The 23,017-nt window shown below is 38.9% G+C and overlaps 1 protein-coding gene across 1 annotated transcript in view; it reads right to left on the bottom strand.

The window, feature by feature from the left end:
• CNBD1 (cyclic nucleotide binding domain containing 1) overlaps positions 1-5,463 on the bottom strand; it is a 173,359-nt gene extending 167,896 nt beyond the window's left edge. The window contains exon 1 of the mRNA XM_039841979.1: positions 5,376-5,463. Within this exon, the coding sequence (XP_039697913.1) occupies positions 5,376-5,463 (88 nt within the window). The remainder of the gene's footprint in view (positions 1-5,375) is intronic.
• Between the last annotated feature and the right edge of the window lie 17,554 nt (positions 5,464-23,017).

Raw genomic sequence — 23,017 nt, 5'->3', positions numbered from 1 at the left:
TGCTTGCTAGGCATTGGAGTTATAAAGACACGTAAGAGGTAACCACCTATCTCCAGATATTCATCTAATAAGAGTCATGACCTTAAGGCACATGTATATAAGGTACCTGTGTGAGGTTAAAGGTGACAAGAATAATTGGAAGGGTGTAGAAGAAGCACTAAGGATGTTCAAAGGTAAGGAAGGAATTACTTCCTGCTGGAGAGGCCAGGGAAGTCCTTGTGGAGATGACAGTCATTGAGTAGAACTTTGAAGAACTGCAGTGATCGCAGCAAACAGAGCAGAGAAGGGAAGGGACCCCAAGAGGCAACACGAGCTAAGAGACAAGATGGTGGTGAGGAGTAGCATGGTATGACTTGAGCAACTTTCCCCTCTGAATGGGAACTCTCCAGCTCTGTTCCCTACAGCCTAGATGAAGGTAGAGTGTCAGTAGGTTGCTAGGCAACACTGCTTAGGATAACAATGACCCCTAATCTGCCAGTTTCCTCTGGACTAGGCACAACCAAATGACCTGCAAGACCTGATGGAGAACCACTGATATGGGCTTCCCTGGGCACAGTGATACTTGTACTTGAGAAGTTCCTTGCAGAGGACTTGGAAATAATGCCTATAGAATTTTTATGAGAGATGTTGGCTCCTGTGGGCTAGGAGACTTTTAAGCCAGAGGGATTCGGCAATGGTCCTATGTGACTCTCATGACCTTGAACCTGAACTACCACGGAGAGGGGGAGGGTGTTCAAAGAGGGCTCTGTGGGCTGCTGCCCTGGCAGCTGTGAGAACTGCTCCCAGGAGAGGAGCAGTGGCCTGTCTGGAAGATCATGATTCTAGCCTACATACGGAGCACGTGCCAAATATCGCCATCTGAATGCTTAATGAAACCTAGGAAGTCCTCATGAACCCCTGAGCAGCATTGCACGTGGGTTCAAAGGATGTCAAAATCACAGCATTTTTGCTACAGTGGTAAGTTATATCAATGGAAGTATAAAGTCTAGAACATGAGACAGATTTTAGCCAAATCGTGAAAAATTTAAATGCTAGACTGAGGAAAATGGATTGTAACCTAAGTTTGGGAGGAGAGTAGGACCCTGACAACTTTTAAGTGGAGAGTTCACATGATCGAATTTCTTTTTAAAGCACCGTATCAGAAAATCTAGTCTATACCACCTGCCGGAGGGGAGACCTTCAGTCAAAGATGAACTGATGAACGAGGGCCTGTCTAGATGGCTGAAGGATTGACACAGAAGGCTAATGCCTAAGTATTTCTGAGACAGGATGCCTGCACTCAGGGGAGGGAGGGTGTCCTAGGGTGACCTCTAGTGGGGAGATCTGATTTGAAATGCACTGCAATTTACCTGCCTGAACCCCCTGTCACAATCCTGCTCCAGTTTAAGTTGCCATAACTTAATTTTTAAAGGCTACTCAAGATTTTCTAATAAAAAGTACAAGTACATTGAGGTAGTTATAACAGTAAAAAGAAAAAAGAAGAAATGCTTTTTTGTCAATAAAACACCTTTTTCTCCTTTGGATTAAAAAAAAGAAAAGAAAAAATGACTTCTACACTGAAAAATAAAGTTGAGAAAATAATTTTCCAGTATTTCTTTTCCTAAATCATCTGATGTGCATGGGGACTGTCATCAATTACACAAATGAGAGACGCGCACAGACATTCAGCCCTTTCCGTCCCTTACTCCTCCGTGAGCTATCCATTCTCATCTCTCTTTCTCAACCTCTTTTTCTCTTAAATTAGTCTGCTTCTCCATCTTCCTTCTCCAGGGACGACCCCCACTTTTTCTTATTTGCACTCCTAAGAATTGAATGGTTTAATGGTTTAAAACTTTAAAATGGAGCAATATTCACTTTTCCAGATAAATCTATACCTTGAAACTCCTTTAATCTTTAGCTACCAAAGAACTGAAAGACTCTCAAATTACAGGAAATGCCCTTGAAGTGTTAGGAATGATGACAGTTTTTCAGCTTTTCTGTAAATGTGCGCCATAAAATGAGAGAAGAGCCAAGGAAAACACTCGTGGAAGGAGTACTATCTTGTTTCTAAATTCCTTGAAGTTCTCTGCTCTTATACGCTTTTTTCCCCTTCTACATCCTCATACGTTGGAACAGCAAAATGTACCTACAAATATCTTGTGAAGCTGAAACTCTTTTTGTTACTAGAATAACAGAACAACAAAACCCCTTGTTAAAGCACAGAAATCTTTCTCCCAGAAAAACTAGTAGTCAAAATGTAAAGTCCATTTTTGAACTTGTCCTCTCTCAGAAGGATAAGCCAATAAGCATGAAGAAAATAGAAGCATAGCATATGAACCCAACCAAAGTTATTTAGACCATATTCCTATTCATAAGTATAAAAGGGGTTTCCTCCAGCCAAAAGCTAAAGGATAGCTTTGTGGGTCCTATTAAACATGTTTAAGACATTTTTCTTCCTTTTGTCTCTCCAGGAAATCAATGTCTACACCAGATGCTTTCATGCAGGTGGTAAAACTACTGTAGGCTTTGCTAACTGTAAGGTCTTTAAAACAATTCCCACCTAGAATAGTGTCGTGTCTTTTTGATTGAGATCAGTCATCTTTCCTAGTAACCCTAACAAGCTGTGAGAATCCTGAAACACAAGTCAGAGAAATTATAACAGGAAAAGACTTGAAAATTTCAAAGAAAAAATATGCAAGTGACCTAAGAAGCTTAACGACTTGGTATGTCTGTGAGTTGAATTTCAGGTAAGGAGAGAGGACGGAGGAGTGTTTGACGAAGTGGGGTATGTTCTCTCCCTTAAGTCCGGAGTGCCTGAGCAGCCGACAAGCGGGATGCAACAAGCGCACAGACAGCATCCAGCTGGTGACATGTGCAGGGCACGTCGGGGCCTCAGGTTAGGACACCAGGGCCGCTGACTTTGCCAGCGTTTTGTGAGTAAAGAGAATCTGTTATGTGGAGGACACAGGGCGCTCCGCCACGGGATGACTGTGTGTGAGCCTCGGCAGGAAACCTAAGCCTCACTACCCACAACTGTGAAATGGACCCTATTAGTTGCCTATTGCTGCTGCAGCGAATTACCACAGACTCACTGGCCTGAATCAACGCTGATGTATTACCTTACAGTCTGGAAGTCAGAGATCCGAATCAGGTCTCTTGGGCTAGGGCCGACATACCAGCAGGGCTGCATTCCTTCTGGAGGCTCTGGGGGAGCACTCATTCCTTTACTTTTCCACCTCCTAGAGGTGCCTGATTCCTCAGCTCGTGTCCCCTACCCCTTCCATCTTCAAAGCCAGCAATGGCCAGTCGAGCCTTTGTCAGCTGGCATCACTGAGACCCTGCCTCCCTTTTCCACTTAGAAGAAGGGACCCTTGTGATTACACTGGACCCACCGTGTAATGCAGGATCCTCTCCCATCTCAAGGTTATCTGATCGGCAGCCTTACCTCCCCATGCCATGTGGCAGAGCACAGTCACAGACTCAGGGGATGAGGATGTGGGCATCGCTGGGGGCCATTATTATGCCTACAACAGACCTCATAATGTTCTTGTGAGAAATGAATGAAATGACAATGTAATGTGCAAAATGTTTATACAACATTTATGAAAAGTCCTCAATAAATGTGACTCACATACAGACTTTACAGAAGGTAAATAAGACTGACCAACTATAACCTAACTAAGCTCATTCAAAGTAAACAAGGAGGTATATAATGGCTAGATGTTTGTAGGGTCCTTAACTGAGCCTTCCTATTTATATCCAGTACATTCTGAATCACCCCCATTTATATCTCCTTTATAATTCAGGTCCAGTCACATTATAGACTAAAAGCATCCTCACATTCGCTTTCATGAGATCACTGCTTCAGTAGTGACAATCAGAGTTTGCTAAGGGAAAGTGCCAATTTGCTAGTGTTAACACCAAGACATGGTTACTAAGCAAGCAGGACACATCTCCAAAGAGAAGTGACAGACACGGAACCTCAAGTGGGAACCTTTGACAGGAAAGTCGGGAGCTCCTACGCTCATTATGCTCCATTCAGTTCTGAGATCTAAACTGCTCCTGATTTTTCATCTTTTAATCACTTCACACAAGCTAAGTGTCCTTGGGAGACACTACAGAGGGTGGCACATACCTTGTCCCACTGATTCTAAATTAATTTGATCTTTTAACTGCCAGCTACTGTGTCTCCTAGGCTGATAAAAAAAAAAAAAAGTAGGCTTAGGGTGACCTTTTTTCTTTTGCACAAATAAAACCTGTGCAGTAGAAGTTGTGGGTTTTGTCAAAATTACAATTAATACTTATTTTCACTTGCACTGAAATACAAAACTTTGACTACATCCAAAAATATTTTCATAATAATAAAAGCAAATAAAAGTAACATATGTAGGAATTAATTTGGTTTAATATAAGAACTTTGTCTAATACTGTTCAAAACATAAGTATACCTCTTGAAAGGGTATCAACTGCTACCTGTGACACCTTTTCCCCTGGAGACTCTTACCATTAACTTAAAAAGTATATTAAGTAGAGATAACTCTCACAGAAATATAAAATAGATGCATTAGCTTCTTAAATCAATACTTTAAACTTACCCTGTTAAAATAATACCCATATTCAATAAAGTAATATTTAATAAAGTAAATGCTTTATTTCAGTCAATATGCATTCATTTATTATTCATTTATTTCATATTCAATACAGTCAATGTTTTTGAAGTTGAAAGGGTCACAATTATTACCTTTGTTATTTAAAAGATGTGTTAAATCTCAACTATCACTAGGACTATTACATATTATCAATCAGTATACTGTTGATCAAATAATAGATCTATGTGTTTGATGGCTATAACAAGAAGTCTTGAGAAAAATGTTCTGGGTTTACATTGACTCTATAAAATAAGAAATTACTGTCAATTGTATAAACTACAAAATATTTAACTCTATATTTGTAATTCCTTTGATATGATAAACCAATGACTACAAAATAAAAGTAAAATGAAATGAGAATAAATTTCAGACCAAGAGCAATGGGAATTGTCTTTCTCCTTGAAAAGTTTGAATGAGAATTCTCCTAGTAAAAATTAAGTATTAGTTAGCTCCCTGAGGCAGTGGGACTGACTCTGGGCGCTCACTAGCAGACTTGCCAGCAGCAAGGGCCTAACCACTGAGGAGCCACCTTACCTCTCTACGTCTTTGTTTTCTCTCCTCTTTAAGAGTATTTGTTGTTTGAAGCTCTGGGAGTTCACACAGATGCTCGTCTTACAAAGTGAAAGACTTGACATCTAGAGAATTGGAATGGCTTCAGGTAGACAAAGCAGAATATGCCCCATTTCTTATACCTGGGGTAGGTACCAGTGAAAACAATGACAGATTCTTGGTGTGGTCCCCACTCACCCGGTACACTGCGGAGTGGAGGAGGAGGCACATTATTTATGGCTATCATGTGAGACAAAATAGCTGATGAGAGAGAAGACATAGGCATCTCGATGACTCAAAGGCAGCTAGCTGGTCAGAGGCTACTTGAAGGCAAACGGCTTCTCTTTTCCTTGGGGCGTCATAAAGCAGAATCCCAGGGTGGTCTCTGATAGGCTGAGAACTACGGAACCTCTGCGCTCACAGTCCACATACCCTGTGCACCACAGTTCCCAAAGGGGACTCTAGACCAGAAAGCGCACCGCCTAGTCCAAGGGACTTTATGAAGGGAGCTTTGTGAGATTCCGTGAGAGGCAGGAATGAAGAAAGAAATTATAATCCGCAAGGCAGATACAGGAGTCAACAGCAAACATGATGAGACCAGGTTAGATGGAAGAATCCACTTCAGTTGTCTTCCACAGCGCAGAGCCCTTTTCCTATCTACTACTGTTTCCACTGGGTATCAGAGAGCCTTTTTGTAGCAGCTGCAATGGGATATTTATACCTCTCTCCACAGCTACATACGCAGAGTAAAAACATCCCTTCCATTACCACACACCAATAAACATGATTGTGAGAACATAACCAGCACCGAATGATCACTTTTCTGCAAGACAGCAGACGCCCCACACATATTTCTCTCTCACAACCCCACGAGGTAGGGACGATTTATTAGCTCTATTTTATATGTGAGAAAACTAAGGTACGCAGAGGTAATTAACTTGGGAAGATCATAAAGGGCAGAGCAGGTCTTACTTTTCACCCTTAGCAAAGGGACCAGAGCGGCTGGGCCTGAAAGGGATCGTCAAGAGCTGGCGCGAGGAGGAGTGGCCAGCATGCCTCTCTCGCTGCATACCCTCATCTTCCGTACTGTATGCCCATTCCATCAAAGGAAATAGGTAAACGAAGTCTTTGAACATTAATTTCTAGAAACTAAGAATGATATATAAATTTAGTGCCCTGAACACCTGGGGTCTTTGTCTTTCTCGTCGTCTTCTCTCTCTGTCTCTCTGTCCCTCTCAGACCTGCCTCTGAGAGGAGACCATGCTTTATTTCTGGAGCATAACCTCTTCTTTGAGAAACTTTCTTTTTGACTCTTAGCTCTGCACGCACTTGAACTCTTTCCTGAGCTCAGTCAAGAACTCTCCCTCGGTACAGGGCTTGAGCTCCCCTCAGCTCAGGAAATTGCCCCGTCCTGCATCGCCGTAACGAGACTATGTCTTATCCATGAATTCCAACAATTGTTTTCCCTGTCTACATCCTTCAGAAAATACCCATAAAATTTTCGGATCTCATGTATAAAAAAGGATGCCATTTTAATATAGAAATCAATATGAAGATGAACCCAGATGCAATTTGATTTTTTAAAAATTGAGGGTAGTTCTCCAAAAATATGATAATACCAGACAACTGCTTTCTTAAAACATACAAATAAACTATCTTTCTTAAATAACTCTTAATAATCTAACCAACAGGATCAAAGTAAGACTTCATCCCAGCCCTTTTTATAACTATAAAAATTCAGAAGGAAAGGCATTCATGGAGGATGACTGTTTAAAATGAGCAAGATGTTATCAACTGCTGATGATGGTAAACAAAAAACAACTAAAATGAAATCAACTGTTCAAGGAAATAATTAAACATTGTCACAACTACGTAGTCTGGAAAACTAGTGCGACGACCAGAAGTCCTTGTCAGACTTGATGGTATTAGCAATTCTCATGATGGCTTTCAGATAAAATTATTCAAAACGCATTCAATATATCACAAAACTTTAGAAATATATTCTCTTGCTGATTTTAAAATTCTTTCCCTTATAGGTAGTCACAACCAGATGCCATCTCTTATTGAGAAACACTTTTTCCTAAATAAAATAGATAAATAATAGAAAATGTTTACATTATCCAGACTTTTAACCAGGGTAGCACGTTGAGCCATTCATTTTACTAGATTATGCACGAAGTGCCCCAGTTTTTTAAATGTCTGTTTAAAATTCACTCTGAAAGTCACAAACTATTTGTGCTCCAAGCTCTGAGTTTATTTGATAGAAATTTACCTCAACAAGGCGAGAGAAGGCTAACTTATAGCATTTCTGCTTGAATTTCCATTCTCACAAGAGTAATAATTGAATGACCAATCACATCCGTGGACTAAATTCCAATTGCCAAGCTGAGTGATTTCCATTATCTCTTTCTTAATTTGATCTTTGCAAAAGTCTGTGAGGCAGAAACTGATAGTATCCCCATTTTACAAATTTGGAAACAAGTCTTGGTTATGATAGATAATTTCTCTGGTCTTCCTGACACTGAAATGCATCTCCAGGATTCAAATTCTGGCTGGCTTTTCAGCCTGTTAGTCTAGCATCCATTCAAGCAAAGGAAAAGATGTTCAATAGTCATTTTCCCAGATCTATTTTAAATGTTAATGCCTCTTGTGAGAAGAAAAATTTTTTAATTTAAGCAAGTGAGTGTTCTTAACAAAAATGAGCACTGCCCACCCCATTGTTCCTGACTGCTGTGAACATTGTCTGGCATGTGTTCCTTAGACGCACAATCTACTTTTTCTCGACTTTTCCCCAGATATGGAACTTTGAATTCACAACATTTTACTCTGCAGGTGCTCAAAATTCATTTATATTTAAAAGCACAATATCCACTTTAAACTCAGAAGGACGTGAACCATGTCTTCCTGATCTAAAAGGAAAAAAAAAAACAAAACAGTAAAGTCCCTTTCTCTTTCTTTCTCTCTTGCATTTTCTTCAGGGACTTAGATATTCTCAAAGACTCACTTGGCTAAATTCACATCTGCCTAGGAAAGCATCTGGAAGGGTCACCGAGGTGTGCATAGCACATGATTCCTTGTCCAGTCTTGTCCTGGATACAGCCCTACTTTCTAGCTTGTGGGATCGTGTGGCTTGAGGAGTGAAAGATGGACATGGCAGCATTCGTGGAGCCTGTGAATGGCACGTGGTGTTTCCTCCTCCGTGGGCTGAATGTCCTGCTTTCTGTGTCCTGAACACACGGTTCTCCTTTTCATTTGTGCAGCAGGCAGAACTGGACTTACTACTTCACTCAGTCTAGGTTCAACTTTCTGAAGGTCATGTAATGAATCAGGAACAGAGTTGTGACTGAAGCCAGGATTACAAATTCTTTGCCCAGTCAAGTTCTGCCTCCTGCTCAGCGTCCCTTCCCTCACTCATTAGAAGTGAAAATTATTCTCCTCTTCACCCAATAACTTGCAGCGCTTCCCAGTTTACCACACCGTAAGTGACTTTTCGGGAGATACCATTCACAACGTCAAATGAGCCTCTTCTCATCTTGTCTTTTTTTTTTTCCTAATGTAATCTCATTGTCATTTAGGCTTGACATTTCAGAGATCTGAACTCCAACGCACTGTACTATTCAAAGATGCCCAGGATGTGTGCCGAGCCGCGCTTTTCCCCAGTGATTCAGGAAGAACATTCTTCCTTCTTTATTGCTCCAGTCTTCCATTCTACACTTCCCCAAATCACCATAATTTGCACCACACAGTGCACTATCTGCACGAGGTGTCCTGTAGCAACTTCTGAAATGGCCTATAATATTAGAAACATTGTGCTATTTAGGCATAAAATATTGCTTAGGTAAATATCCATTGTTGTGCATTTTTTTCTCTAGAGAACTATTAGTCACATTTTATTGCTCAGAAAGAAAGCCTGTTATCAGTCATATTTTTCCAGGGTTTATTATTGTTGTCGTTGTTGTTTGTTGGCTGCTGTTGTTTAAAACTGTATTTTAGTGCTTACTAGCTAGACACAAAGTCTTTGAACAGAAAATAGGTATATGTGTTCATATATTAGTAAAAGCCAGGTCATGTAAAAGAGGGCTGATGTGCATTTGAATATTTTTATAAAACATTATTTTGTTGCATGGTATCTGCAACAAACATAGAACAGGTTTACAGGCCATGACATGGCTGAGTCGAAGCAAATTCTTGACCTCATCAGGTCAAATACAAGACAGGAACAACTATCCAGCAAAAGTGGGCTGGAACACAGCTCTGGAGCACATCGACTCCGAAGCTTTATCTATTTTCCATGATATAACAAATTGTCCTCCAAAACTGTGCATGATTCACTTTTTTGATGGATTGGATCTGAAAAAAATCCTATCTGATTTTCAAGGCTTGAACTGCTGCTTCCTCTGTCAACTGCATCAGCCAGGATTTGCTCAGAGAAGCGGAACCACTAGGAGATACATGGAATAAGGAATTTATTATAGAGACTTGAGCTTATACAGTGACACAATACAAATCTACCTCATCAACTCATTGCTAATCTTTGAACTTATCTAATTTCCATTTTTCCTCAAAACTACCAAATCACCATGCAAGATATATTCAAGAGAACAGAACAACACAGTTCAAAATGGTATCTGCACACCGACTCCAGGATAATTCCTCCAAGCTTTCATTAAGTCAGTCATAAAAATTTCGTAAAAGACAAAATATATAATATCAGAAATTAAAAGTGATAAATAACATAATAAAATCTGGGAGAACTCCATGAAATTTTAAAGCACAAAGAGTAAGATTGATGAGAATCTATCTACCTGTTATAGGTTTAACCACTTCCCCCCAAAATGATAAGTTTAAGTCTACTAAAATAATCAAAGAGAATAATTTAGTTTATCTATGCAAAATTTATTTTAGACTTCATGAAGCAGGCAGTCTCCACTTTCCAGAGTCTAGAGAACTACAAAACAAGGCACAGAGATGTAAGCTTTTATAGAAGGCGGCAATTAGGGAATAAGGAAAGCACATTTAGCTCAAGTTGATTGGCTGGGGTTGCACATTTAACCTTATTTAGAACAAGGAAATCATTAAAATTTCTTGGCAGTGCGTGATTGGCTGGCTGGATATTTTGCATCTTTGGTCAAGGGGATCTTTTATAGGAACACAAAAGTTATCTGGATTTCAGTTTGCTGAAGTGACACCGCAGCAGAAGTGGCTCCATCTTGAGCCTAGAAATTTATTTCAGTATGTCCTACCTCAAAAGGTGGCCTCATTTGTAAATAGAATCTTTACAGAGATAATCAAATTGTGAGGTGATTAGAGTGGGCCCTAATCAATATGACTGGTGCTCTAATAAAAAGAAGGAAATTTGGACAGTCACAGAGGGAAGGTGACATGAAAACACAAAGAGCAGATGGCCGTGTGACTGGAGTGATACATCTACAAACTGAGGAATGCCAGGGATGGCCAGAAAACAGCAGAAGCTAAAAGAGGCAAGGAGGATTCTCCCCCGCAGCTGTCATAAAGAACACAGCCTTCCTGGCGCCCTGATTCCGGACTTCTGGCCTCAGAACTGTGAAACATGAGTTTCTGTTGTTTAAGCCACACAGTCTTTGGTACTTTGTTACAGCAGCCCCAGGAAATGGATTAGCTACACAGGCTTCATCACATAATGTAATTCCTGACATGGTCAGTTCTTTGCACTGTATCTTCATCCCATACCGCCCTCCTCAGGTTGGGGTGTGAACCGCTCTAACCACCCTCTAGTCCCCCCGCATGGCACCCATCCTCTGCCTTGCAAACTCCTTCAGGTTTGCCTTACATGTGTGCTCTGATAACCCTTGCTCATCAGTCCCTCCCACGCTCACTCATTTTTCATTATCAAATTGACTCCCAACCCCAGTCCAACCCCTTCCACAAGTAGCTCAGTTCTGGACTCTCCCCCAACCCACCCCACCCCACCCCGCTCTGTCATTCGCCCTCCTGAGAGCACGCTGCACAAGGCAGCCCACCGACTGTGTGCACAAGGGCACCTGGAAAAGCACCCGCTTTTGCTGCCCCTCACCTGGAGCACAGCCAGATCAGAAAACAGTATCATAGGTGCTAGAAGAGTCAACAAAAATGTTCTGGATAACTGAAGTTACTCTTGAAGCACCAAAACATTTTTTTAATTTTTTTTTTTTTGCCATTTTAGATGTAAATCTTTCTAAAATATTAATGAATTCATTAAAATAACAGAAGCTACTGAATAGGTTTTTGTTGTGCTTGTTGATTTAGAATTATCATTAAGAACATCAACTATTATACAATAGTTAGTGCCTCTGGAAGCAATTAAAGTGTGTAATGCTCTCACAACCTATTAAATAGACTCATTCTTTAATTTGGGAGAATTCTTTCCAATTTTAAAATATTCCTGCAGGTGATTTTGGGCATCTGTTAATGTGGCAACTTCTCCCCTTTTAATTTGGTTCTTCTAACCAGTATTGCCGAAGCACATCAATTAAGCTGGCTTAGTGGGATCTTTATGAACATGGAGATGAACTGCCAGAATCCTCCTCCACGGGAGGACTTGCTGCCTCAGGACAGGTTTAGTCTCAGCTCCAAAGGGTATCCCTTCCCAGGGGAGCTCCTGGCTAGCCCGACATATATATGGAGACAGATACACATAGATATATAGTGATACGTGCGTATGTGGGTGTGTGGGAGAGATGATATATATCATCATTCCAGATGGTTAGTTGGTTATCTGAGAAAAAAATTGCTTAAGTAGCCTAAGATCTCACTATAACTCTTGCTGTATTTCATTATATTTGATGAAACTATTTTGCAAAGCTTTACTGTTGTTGTGTGTTTGAACTAGCTATACAGTTTTTCTAAAATTCTCAGTCATATAGATTTTAAGTTTTTAATTATTTTCATTGCAAGTTATATAAACATATTGCTTCATGATTAAATAAGAATTAATTTTACTTTTGACTTAACTGGCAATTTAATTAAAGGGACTTTCATCACAACTAAACTTTTGCGTCTGGTACTCCTTAGCAATTTCAACTGATTTAGGTAATTTTCTATTATGTCTTTTCAATTGGTAACTGGGGTTACGGAGTACATCTATAAACTTGAGTGTACTTCTTTCTTGGCCAATTAAAATGACTGGTGTACTGAAAACTGACTGCCTTCAACTTACCCATGCTTTGGCTTCACAATAGGATGGAGGAAGAGACTCGGATGTATCACTATTTTCCTATTGCAATACAGATGTTTTGAAATAATCTACACCAAAAATACTTTTCTTAGATTGACAACTGCTTAAAAAAGAAATCACTTGCTTTTAAAAGTTGTGGGGTTGTATTAGCATCAGTCATTGCTAAGAATGTATTAGCAGTATATGAATGATTTAAAAACCTTAAAAAGATTCCCAGTGTTATACTATTTTATATTAAATTATATTTATTGAACTAAAATCAAGTCTAAGACATGTTTTGAGCCCTAAATTTAGAATGCCACATCTATTTTTAAGTTTTAAAAGCAAGTGCTCTAAAGAAAATATCATAAAGATTCTTCAAAGAAAAAGAAACCACTCTAGTGCAGTCTCAAAGCACTGGAAGGGCTGTCAAGCTGGCCAGCTGACTGTTGAATGCCCCAGTTGGGATGTCCCTTAGCTATGTTTTCCAAAGCATCAAAGTCATTCTGCAGTCTCCCAGGAAATTGTCAGATCTGTCTGGAATTGCTGGTAGGTTCCAGTCATTTCTGTCTATTCACGAAAAGTTAAAAAACAAAAAACTATCAGTAAATGCTGGCCTTTAAATTTGCCTTCTCATCAAAGAGAAGTCATTGTACATTTTTTTTTCCTAAGAGCATTTACCCTTTTAGTGAACTGCCCAATTTACACTCTACGAAAAAGCAAATTTCAGAATGAGTTGGAAACATTATAACAGATATCTGAAACAACTAAAAATTCAACCAATATACAATTTTAAGTTAAAATAGATCATTTCAGAAGACAGTTTTAGAATTACTACTTATGGACTCATGGATTTAAGAGGCATTGCAGTGTAGTTCAGCACTAAAATATCTTGAGCATAAAGATACACCTAAGAAGTACCTAACTTAGAATGGAACCCAAGACTTCTGAAGGAACTTGTCACGAACAAGTCTGCACTGGCCTCTGTGTGCTTACATGCCACCCCTACTGGAGCAGACTCAGGCACGGTCACGATTCCCAATCCTTTGCGTAAATGCAGTGCTGGGAAATATTCGATTTTATTATACCATCTATGACTACTGCTGGAAAAATAAAAAAGATCCAAGAGAGTGACAATTCTAATCACCTTTGGGTGTCAGTTACATGCATCACTTTAACTACATGGACCCTCTTTGACAGTGTTTGCACCATTCGGTTCTGATCTTGGAAGACAGGATAGCCTTCCTCAAATTCCACACAACATTCTTCACGTAGGAGTAAAGGTCAGGAATAAATTTGTTAAGGTGAAGAAGCTATTATTCATTGACAGTTAGCTATGTCCCCAAAGAATCTGATAAGGGAAGTACTTCTTAAGCCTATTACTATATGTTTTTTCATAGGTGAATATAGAGAAACATGAATAAGCTAATAATCATCTGAGTTTTCAGAATAATGTAACAGAATAAAAAGATACAATATCACTTTCCCATAAATAATCCTGCTTCAATATTAATATTTGTGCCTTTTAAAATTATAATCATACAACTCTGTACAGCAAAATGGGAAAATCAAATTATGATTGCGTATTCATGAGTCTCGATCACTACCTCTTCCTAAGTGCAGTGTATGTCATCTCCACAGTAACAATTGTTCTTTAGATAATCTGCTGTTTTAAGTCAAAAATAGAAGTGCTGGAATAAATATTCCTAAAGAAGAAGTGATAATGAATTTATAAGCCTCCCATTACTTTAAAATTGGGGAGAAAGCTAGGTCATTGGGATTATTGGGGTCAGGCATGGTTGTGAAATCAGAATACATGACCGACAGTTGTTAATGAAAGTCAGACAATGAGGAGAAAAAGAGCACACGAATGAAATCAGAAAGATTTGAAAGCAGATAAGGCAGGGGAAAGGAGCTAGTACCAAAGTCAAGAGAACAAAGTTCACTGCAACCCAAAGCACCAGGTCAGGTCCAAAAGGGGCCACAGGAAAGTGTGCAATGTTAGTTTGTTCTCTGGGAGAATAACAGTTCAGAAATGATGAGGACAGACTGGGGCCTTTGCCTTCAGAGGCCTAAGCCTAACCCTCTCTCCGGAGGATCCCCACGGGACAAGAAAACCATTTCCAGTCCTTTAAAGGCACGCGGGGCCACATCGCCTCGCCTAGACTCTCGGAGGGCGTATTTTATTCCTTGTTATATCTCCAGTCTATAAAACTGTACCTGGAAAATAGTAGACAATAAACCTTTTTACTTAATGTACCCCAAAGTCATCAGATGCATTTATGTCCTCCAGGGTTTAACATTGTCTTATGAGCCTTTACAAAATAATACAGCAATACTGGTGCACACATATACAACACTTGACAGTTTATGAAGCATTCCCACCAATGTTATCCCATTTGACCTGCACTCCCATTCCAAAGTATTAATTATAATCATCATTCCATTGAAGAGAGAAAACTGAAGCTCAGAGAGACTGAGTGACTTGTCCAACTGACTTATAGTAAGTAGCAGAATTGGGATTAAAAATTATATTTCTTAGATATAAGTCCTGTTCTCTTGTAGCTGAGTTCTGATGCTTAAAGTTAGGGAAAAAAATACCACTGATTTTTTTGCTTCTGGTGGCTGAGAAAGGAAAGCATATTTTTAACCTCCTGCAAGTTCTTCACAAACACAGGCCACATCTTCAGCCCAACAGCAAATATAATGCAGATCACAAATAAGACTTTTAGCAAAAAAAAGTAAAAAGTTAAATAAATATAGGCATTTGCTAAAAAGAATCAGAGAAAAAGCATAAAGAAGAAGAGAAGTTACTCTAAAAAAGACATGAACATGTTTTCTAGAAAAAAAAGTGATAAAGAAAACGAGAAGCCATTTTATTTGCTAACTCAATGTACAGAAATCCTACTTGTCAAAATTGTTTGGTTTCATGCTATAATACTCTTCATTACAACATGACAAAAGCAGAAAAACATCAAAAATTACTCTTTTAAAGAAATGAGTTGTAAGTAAAAATTTAAAGACTATTTCAACCAGAAATAAAAAACAAACTTCTTATATTAGATTCTTTCTTCCTGGTTTTGAGTACAAAAGGAAGACACTAGCAGAATGCTATATGAAGATAATTGTCTAAATTTCAGAACGAATTGAAAGTTTCCATAGAGAAGCATTTGAACAATCTATTTTAGAGTTGTTTTTCTCTATCTAACCCTGTAAGATGTTCCGTGAAAATGTGTTTCATGCCTCCAGGGAAAAAAATAAGTAGGAAGGTATCTCTACTTCCAAATGAGGAAGTTCCAGTACTTCTCCTACTCCCCAAACATATGGTCAAGCGCAAAGCAATTCACTCCTCCGGCATCGCCTCTGTCTTTGTTACTGGCTGGAGTAGCCACATCTACCTAAAACATAGTCCGGGGTGTCTCTGCTTAAGAGTTGGGTCTCTGAACAACTGAAATGCCAGCTGCCCTTCACTAGGGCATGCTCACCAAACACCTACTCTGGGTAACAATACACACATGAAGCTCCACCCTGGAGGCAAATGTGGAAGCTGAGAGATCCTTCCTCACATGTTTTGTCCCCAAAAGGCCACACTGTGACTACTTCTTTCTCACAGTTTTTTCCTCACTGCTCCTGTCCCCAAAAAGAAACTCCCCTGCTAGGGCCATGAGGGCTTTTACAGCATTTGGGTAGTGGGATAGCCTGACTTCAGAGTGTTAAACGAAACCAAATAAAACCAGAATGTCTGGCCAACCAGCTGTCCCTTCTCACGCAATCGATGAATTGTGGGGCAGCCATTTGCTGATATATTTTCCTCTCCCTCAATCCCCACCTCTTAGTGTAACTCGCTGCACTCTATTCTTGATGGCTGGACATTTGCAGCTCAGTGACCATATCCTAGACAGGACCCACAATGCTCTCTTAAGAGTAGGGGTAACAAACAGTCACCCCTATAGTAACGATAGAGCTCAGAGGGTTTATTCCAGTGTTTCCCAGCATTAAGAGGACAGCTGTCCTGTACTCCTAGAGTGAAAATACAAGTAATGTGAGATATTTTGGCATGCCTTGTCCCTGTGACCACTTGCCTCATTTAATTCCTTCTTTCCTAGGGTGAGCAGTCATATTCAATTATAGTCATAGTAGCGGAAGCTTTCAACTCTTAGTGAAAATAGTCTTCCAACGTTTTCATTTAATTCGTATACATTTTATGCACCTGTTTAAATAGGACTGAGAAAGTAATAAATGATTTTGGCTAAAGAAAACCTCCCACATCATAGACACAAGATGGAAAGGAACATAAACTGTGTGATGTATGTACGTATAAAAAATATCATTAGAGTCCTTGTACATGCTTAACCCCAATGAACTGAATAGGGGAAAGATAGACATTTTCTGATTGCCTGCAAACATACTGCATAGGATCATTAGCGGTATCATGATGACAACATAGCAAAATGTCAATCAATGCTGCCTAGTTCCCTCCCTCACTCTCCAAAATTACATACACTCAAGGCTGAGTCCAAAGAAATGAACATTTCACTTTAAATTTCACCTCTATGGTTCAAATATGTTGGGCATGAAAGTGGAAACTATATAAAATTGATAATTTAGTAGCTTAATAGCTGGAAGTATGGGACAACATGTATCTTCCCAGATTAAAAAAAAAAAAGTGTGATATGGTGAATGTTCAAATTCAGTTTTGTTCATAGCAGGTAACTTCATTTTTGGATTAAAATTCTGAATTTCTGCAGAAAATCTGCAGAAATATCAGGGTTTGTTTGTGATATATTTACATCACTCTTGTGTAAGATGGCCAGGGATATTCTGCAACTTGAATTCACTAGTCAGCTATGTGAACTAATACAAGGAAGAGTAAGAATCCTTAAAATCACAGTTAATTCAAAATGTCAGTGTAACCTGCACAGTTATTCATCACTCTACTCATCTATTTAAAAATACTTGTATTAAGACACTAAATTTTGTATCGGTGATATGCCCACTGTCTATGGTATTCCTCTTATGACTAATCAACTTTGTCCCTTTGCCTTTTGTTCCTTCCACCTGTAAAAATCTCTTCCTTCTTTCAATACTGAACCTAGGTATCACCTTCTCTGCTTTGACATACTTATTCTCCTCCTTTGCAGACATGTGGGTGCTCAAAACTCCAACACAAAGCTTATACTATTTCATCTGAAGTACTTCTCCCTACTACTAGACTGATTCGTCTTAGGACAGAAAACTTGTTATCATCATTTCTTATTTGCTTACTCTTGTGTCTACATGGCAAAGCATAATTCCTGGGATATATTAAGCATTTGATAAATGCCTACCAAATGCTCGATTGATTGATTAATTGATTAAATGTTAGAAAGTAGGAATAGTTAGTCATTCAGCTGTTTTGAATTATATTTAATCTTTCCTGTGTCCATTTTCAGCTGACTGAAACAGCAGAAAGGAGGCAGCTGTAAAAATTCTAAAGAAAAAATATTATTCTTCAACATATCTGAGTAGATTATTCCTCTAAAATTTTTCTGTAAGGATTGCTTTATAGGTAAATTAGGTATTTTGGGAGCCTTATGAGATAATCATTTTTTTCTTCACTTTCATCAAATCCAATTTTATTTATTTATTCATGATTCATGAAGTCAATAAGTATAACAACAAATATCTTAACAGTAAGATTCTTGGTTATAAGCAACAGAAATAGATTCTAATTTAAAATGAAAGTGTTTGGTGGGAAGTGTGTTAGGAGACTCACAGAATGGGCTGGAGGGTCAGAAGTGGAGGTGGGCAGGAGCCAACGTGCCGCAGAGGGACAGGCTACAGACAGCACAGGAGCGCGAAACATTCTAGTGATTACTCTGTCGCTACTCCAAACACCCTTCCCATTCCGGCATCACTTGCTTACGTTCAAAGATCTCCAGGTGGTCAGCTGACCTAGCTTAGGTCATGTGCCCATTACCTCACAGGGGAGGGAGGTCCTCAATACCTCTGCTTTCCCAGGGGGAGACTGTTACCAGCATCACCTGCCACCACAACTGCACAAAATGGAAGAGAGGCAATTCCACAAAACAAAGGCAAGGTACCATTAAAAAAGGACACTGATGTTAGCCAGCCAGAAAAATTACAATTATTCCCTATAAATCTGTATTGTATACAAAGCTATCTGCAAAAAACTGTAGAAATGTCAAAGATGAATCAGAGTGACTCCCACCATTAAGAAACACAGTCTCAGAGGAATTAGTTGCTTTGGAATGACACTCTGTCATTAAATCCTGAAAAAATTAAGACAATATAAAGTTGAACTATATATAACTGCTAATATTCATTCATTTTTTTTACTTATAAAAATTACAATCTCATATGGATGAACCTAAACGTAGGCTAAACAGATAATAAGCCATTGAATTATCAAATCCTGAACATTAAGAAGTTTACATTTTGTTTTTGTTCCTGTAACCATTCTTCCCAAATTTATAATAGTTATAGCAAACTGAGTGTGTACCTCTATTTACCCAAGCAATCATCTTAATGTCTTTAACCTAAGTAATAGGATTTTAGTGGTATCTGCAGACTCAAAACAAAATAATTTTGTGGCATGTTGTATATCTGACAATATTAATGAGTACATTTTAGTGATGTACATTTAGGATGAAACTAAATGGAGAATAGAAAGTATACTATTTGGCCAATGAATTAGCCCAAGAGAAAAATTTTCTATGACTACCATGTAAGTAAATCAAATGGCTTTGAAGGCCATTATCATGCAAAATGATTGTGCAAGATACTCATGTTAAAGTAATATACCCAGAAGAGTAAGCAGGAAATATTTCTTTTCAAGAAAAATAATAACTATAAATAGAATTAAAAGTAAGAATCCAAATCAGACAAGTATTGTGTTGTCTCAGGGACCAGCAACCTCCTAAAATGTGTGCCAAAGTCTCAAGCCCTCGTCCTCAGGTTCTTCAAGATCATGGAGAAGGTTACCATGCCAACTTGCTGAAACAATGTTTCCATGCCAACTCAAATGATGAGTAGTAAAAGGGTGTTATTTTTCCAATTCTCTCCTTGAAATAGCTCTCAACAGTGAACAGTGAACCTTATCAAGTGTGGCAAAGTGGTGCTTGACAATGCCCCCCTTGGACCTCAACTGCTGAGGCCTGATCAGACTGACACAGAATGAGCTCGATGGATATATTTGAGGCTGTGCAACCCTCTAATGTGACTCAGTGCAAGATGCACTGAGCTACAGAGTACCTTGTGATTTAAAAGAGTTAATACAACTTCCCACATACCCGATTTTTCTCAGGAACTTTAAAAAGTGGGGAGGATGAACTCTTTCTGAAAACTTTATTTATGCCTTCAGTTTTAAGTACTTTAGAGTACTGAATTTTTTCTTCCTCATTATTTTAAGGATGAAATTTGGGTCTGTGTCAGGAACCCCCAAGACTATGCTCAGGCTCGATGATTCACTAGAAAGATCGACAATCTCAGAAAAACTGTTAAACTCACATTTCTAGTCTATTATAGCAAAAAAGGTACTAATTAAGATCAGCAAAGGGAAAAGGCCTAAAAGGCAAATTCCAGTTGAAACCAGACACAAGTTTCCCATATCTCCTCTTAGCGGGGTTGCAGTATGCATTTAATGCTCCCAGCGACAATGTGTGAAATGTGCCAACTGCTACTCACTCAGGAAGTTTCCCTGAGCCTTAAAGTCCAGGGTCTTCAGTGAGGGGTCAGTAACACAGGCTTGTGGTACCTGCTTGCATGACTGACCACAGCTACTCAGATTGTAGCCCCTCACAGAGCAGAAACAAGTATTCACTGTGAATCATACTGCTTACATAAATCCTCTGATCAAACTGGTACCTCATGCCTAGGGCCTTAGGCACACAAAAACACTCTTATCAAGCAGACTATCCCAAAGGCTCAGTGCTCGTCTCCCACGCCCTGGCCAAGAGTCAGTCCTGAAGACAAACTCTTCTTGAGAATGTGCAGATTTCAGCAACCCTGGCCTGCTGAGTTAACCTTCTCCTGCATGAAAAATTGCTAATTGTTATATAAAATCTATTCCTTTTGTTATATGGTAATAATTTTACCTGAGCATGCACCAGAACAATTAGAAATTACATTTCTCATTCTCCCTTACAGCAGAACATGACTATGTGACCAAGCTTTCTCCAATGGATGATATGAAAAGCCCTGCTTTAAAGGAAATTGCTTTCACTGGGCTTTCTTTGAGTATTGCTGTGGAATGATGATGGGTCACAACCCAGCCTCAACCTGTCACCCAGAAATTCTATATCTGATAACATAACCCAAGAAATACTTACACCCATGTCCATAAGGCAACACATACAAAGATGTTCATCATGCATTGTTTGAGGCAGCAGCAAATTGGAGGTAATCTAGTTGTCTGTCACAGGAAGAACAGATAAGCGAAATGTAGTGGATTCACACTGATCAAAATGGTGCTCAAAATATGTAACAAATTTTATGGCACCAGCCCCAATGAGTCAGAATGAAAACCAGCATTGGCACTGGAGCAGGGTCCTAGAGACCTTCTACTTCTCCTGTCCCCCAAATGTCTCAGGGTTAACCCCATGGATGCTGAATTGTGGAGAGAGCCAGAGACCTAGTGAAGGAGTCCCCAGGAGATCCTCAGCAGAAACCATTTACCAAACCATATGGAGACATTTCTGTTTTTTAACGGCTCAAATAACCACACATAGGCAAACAAACTGAAAAACAGCCCTGTGTGGATTACCAGGCATTGTTAAGAATAAGGAGATTATATCATCACAGAGCAACATAATAGAAAAAATAAAATGAGATGCATAGCAAAAAAAAAAAACATTTAAATGCACGTGTACACAAGCAACAGTACACATTTTATAAGAACAGGCACACAAAAGGTAGACTTTTTTGCACTTATTCCATGAGCAGAGGGAAATGGCTAAAGGAAATAGGGATAAAGGGGAATAAACAAACAAGAGAGGGCCTTGTGTAGTTGATCAATGATGATAATATCCAAAATATTCCACCTACAACTGAAGTTTCTGAGTCCAGCCAACTGCCAATTGGCCTGTCTCTACAAAGTTTCTTGCATTAACTTATGCAGAAGATAAATGTATAAAAAAAACTTTTGCTTAGATACCTTGTTTCTACAAAAAATAAGTTTTCAAACCTCAGTTTATAGGAAGGCGATGACTTATCAAGAAACTTGAGAAAGAAATATAGAGAAGATTGGATTTTTGGATGAGCCTTAAATGATAGATAAAACATCAACTGTCAGAGATCAGGGATGGCAGGGTTTTTGACAAAGAAAAACAATGCATGAGCATAGGGATGAGAGAGCCTAAAGTGATGGGAAGAAGGAATGAAATGAGAAAGCACATAGGATGCATGAACGAGAGAGGTGAGAAATACAACAGTGAAAATAGTTGGGTCAAAATTGGAAGGGTTGTGGATGCTAGGTAAAGAAATTAAGAAGAAAATGAGAAGCAACTGAAGTTTATTTTTGTTATTGCCCTAGTATGATTATTAGCATAAGTAGTATGTATTCAAGTCTGTGCATTAGGAGGATTAATCCCTCAGCTCTGTTTAGAATGAATTAAAGGAAGGGGTTCTAAAATGAAGAAACCAGTTTGAAGGCAATTATGGTAATTTAGATAAGGGATTATGAAAGTTTCCTCTTGGGCAGCAAGATTAGAAGGAAGAGGAAAGATATAGGAAAAAGTTATAGGTAAAAATCTATAGACTGTGTGACATACTGGAAAAGAATTTGAAAATAAAGGAATTAAAATGGCGCAGTTTTGATGTTTAAATGAGAAAACTGTTGTTTCACTCAGAAATAAGAAGTCAGGAAAACAGCAATTATTGTTCCAGTAAGGAAAAAGATAGAAAGAATATCAATTTTAGGTGTTAAAAAGAAAATTCTTAAGGGAAGAAATTTTTAGATATGCAAAAGGTGAGCATATTTCAAGGCCAGGTAAGAGGGAATGATTGAAGATGAAAAATCAAGATGGCAGCATTTTCAAATAAGGTCCTAAAAAAAAAGCAAGAGAAAACCATGATTTTGGTAAGCTGTAAGGAAATGTCTTCTAGTGTAGTTAGATGAATATATAAAGAAATATGTCCACCCTTTTGTTATGGAAATGTCTCTAGTATCTTGAATTTTTTTGCCTTTTTGCAACCTAGAAACAAGGTCACAGACTAAATTCGCCATTATTTTCAAATGGTGAGTTGTTAGAATGTTGAGGTGATTTCTGGGAGAACTGAGGCAGAAGCGCTGCCCACTCTTGATGGTGCCATTATGCATTACATGTGTGCAAACCTAAGGGGGTCTGCAGACACTCCTCCCTTCCTGAACGGCTATGCCCTTTGAGTCATACTCTCTCCAAGCACTGATTATTCGCTAGCATAATTTGAATCCAGGTAACAGTGAGCAAACTTTATCATCTTTTAACTGCTATTTACTCACTAAGAACCCTGAAATTTTTTCCCACAACATAACCATTTCAATGATAAACTACAGTACAATAATGTATATGCAGACATTATAAGTGAGAAATGCAACGAGTTTGCCATCCTAATCCAGAGCATTTTTCACTTTTAAAATACATTATTTGACATAGCTGGGGAATACATTTCAGAGAGCATAACTAGCACC

Source organism: Pteropus medius, unplaced genomic scaffold (assembly GCF_902729225.1).
Source record: "Pteropus medius unplaced genomic scaffold, Ma_sr-lr_union100, whole genome shotgun sequence".
Lineage (NCBI taxonomy): Eukaryota > Metazoa > Chordata > Mammalia > Chiroptera > Pteropodidae > Pteropus > Pteropus medius.
Note: the sequence above shows the minus strand (reverse complement) of the source record. Positions and strands in the feature narration are given on the sequence as shown.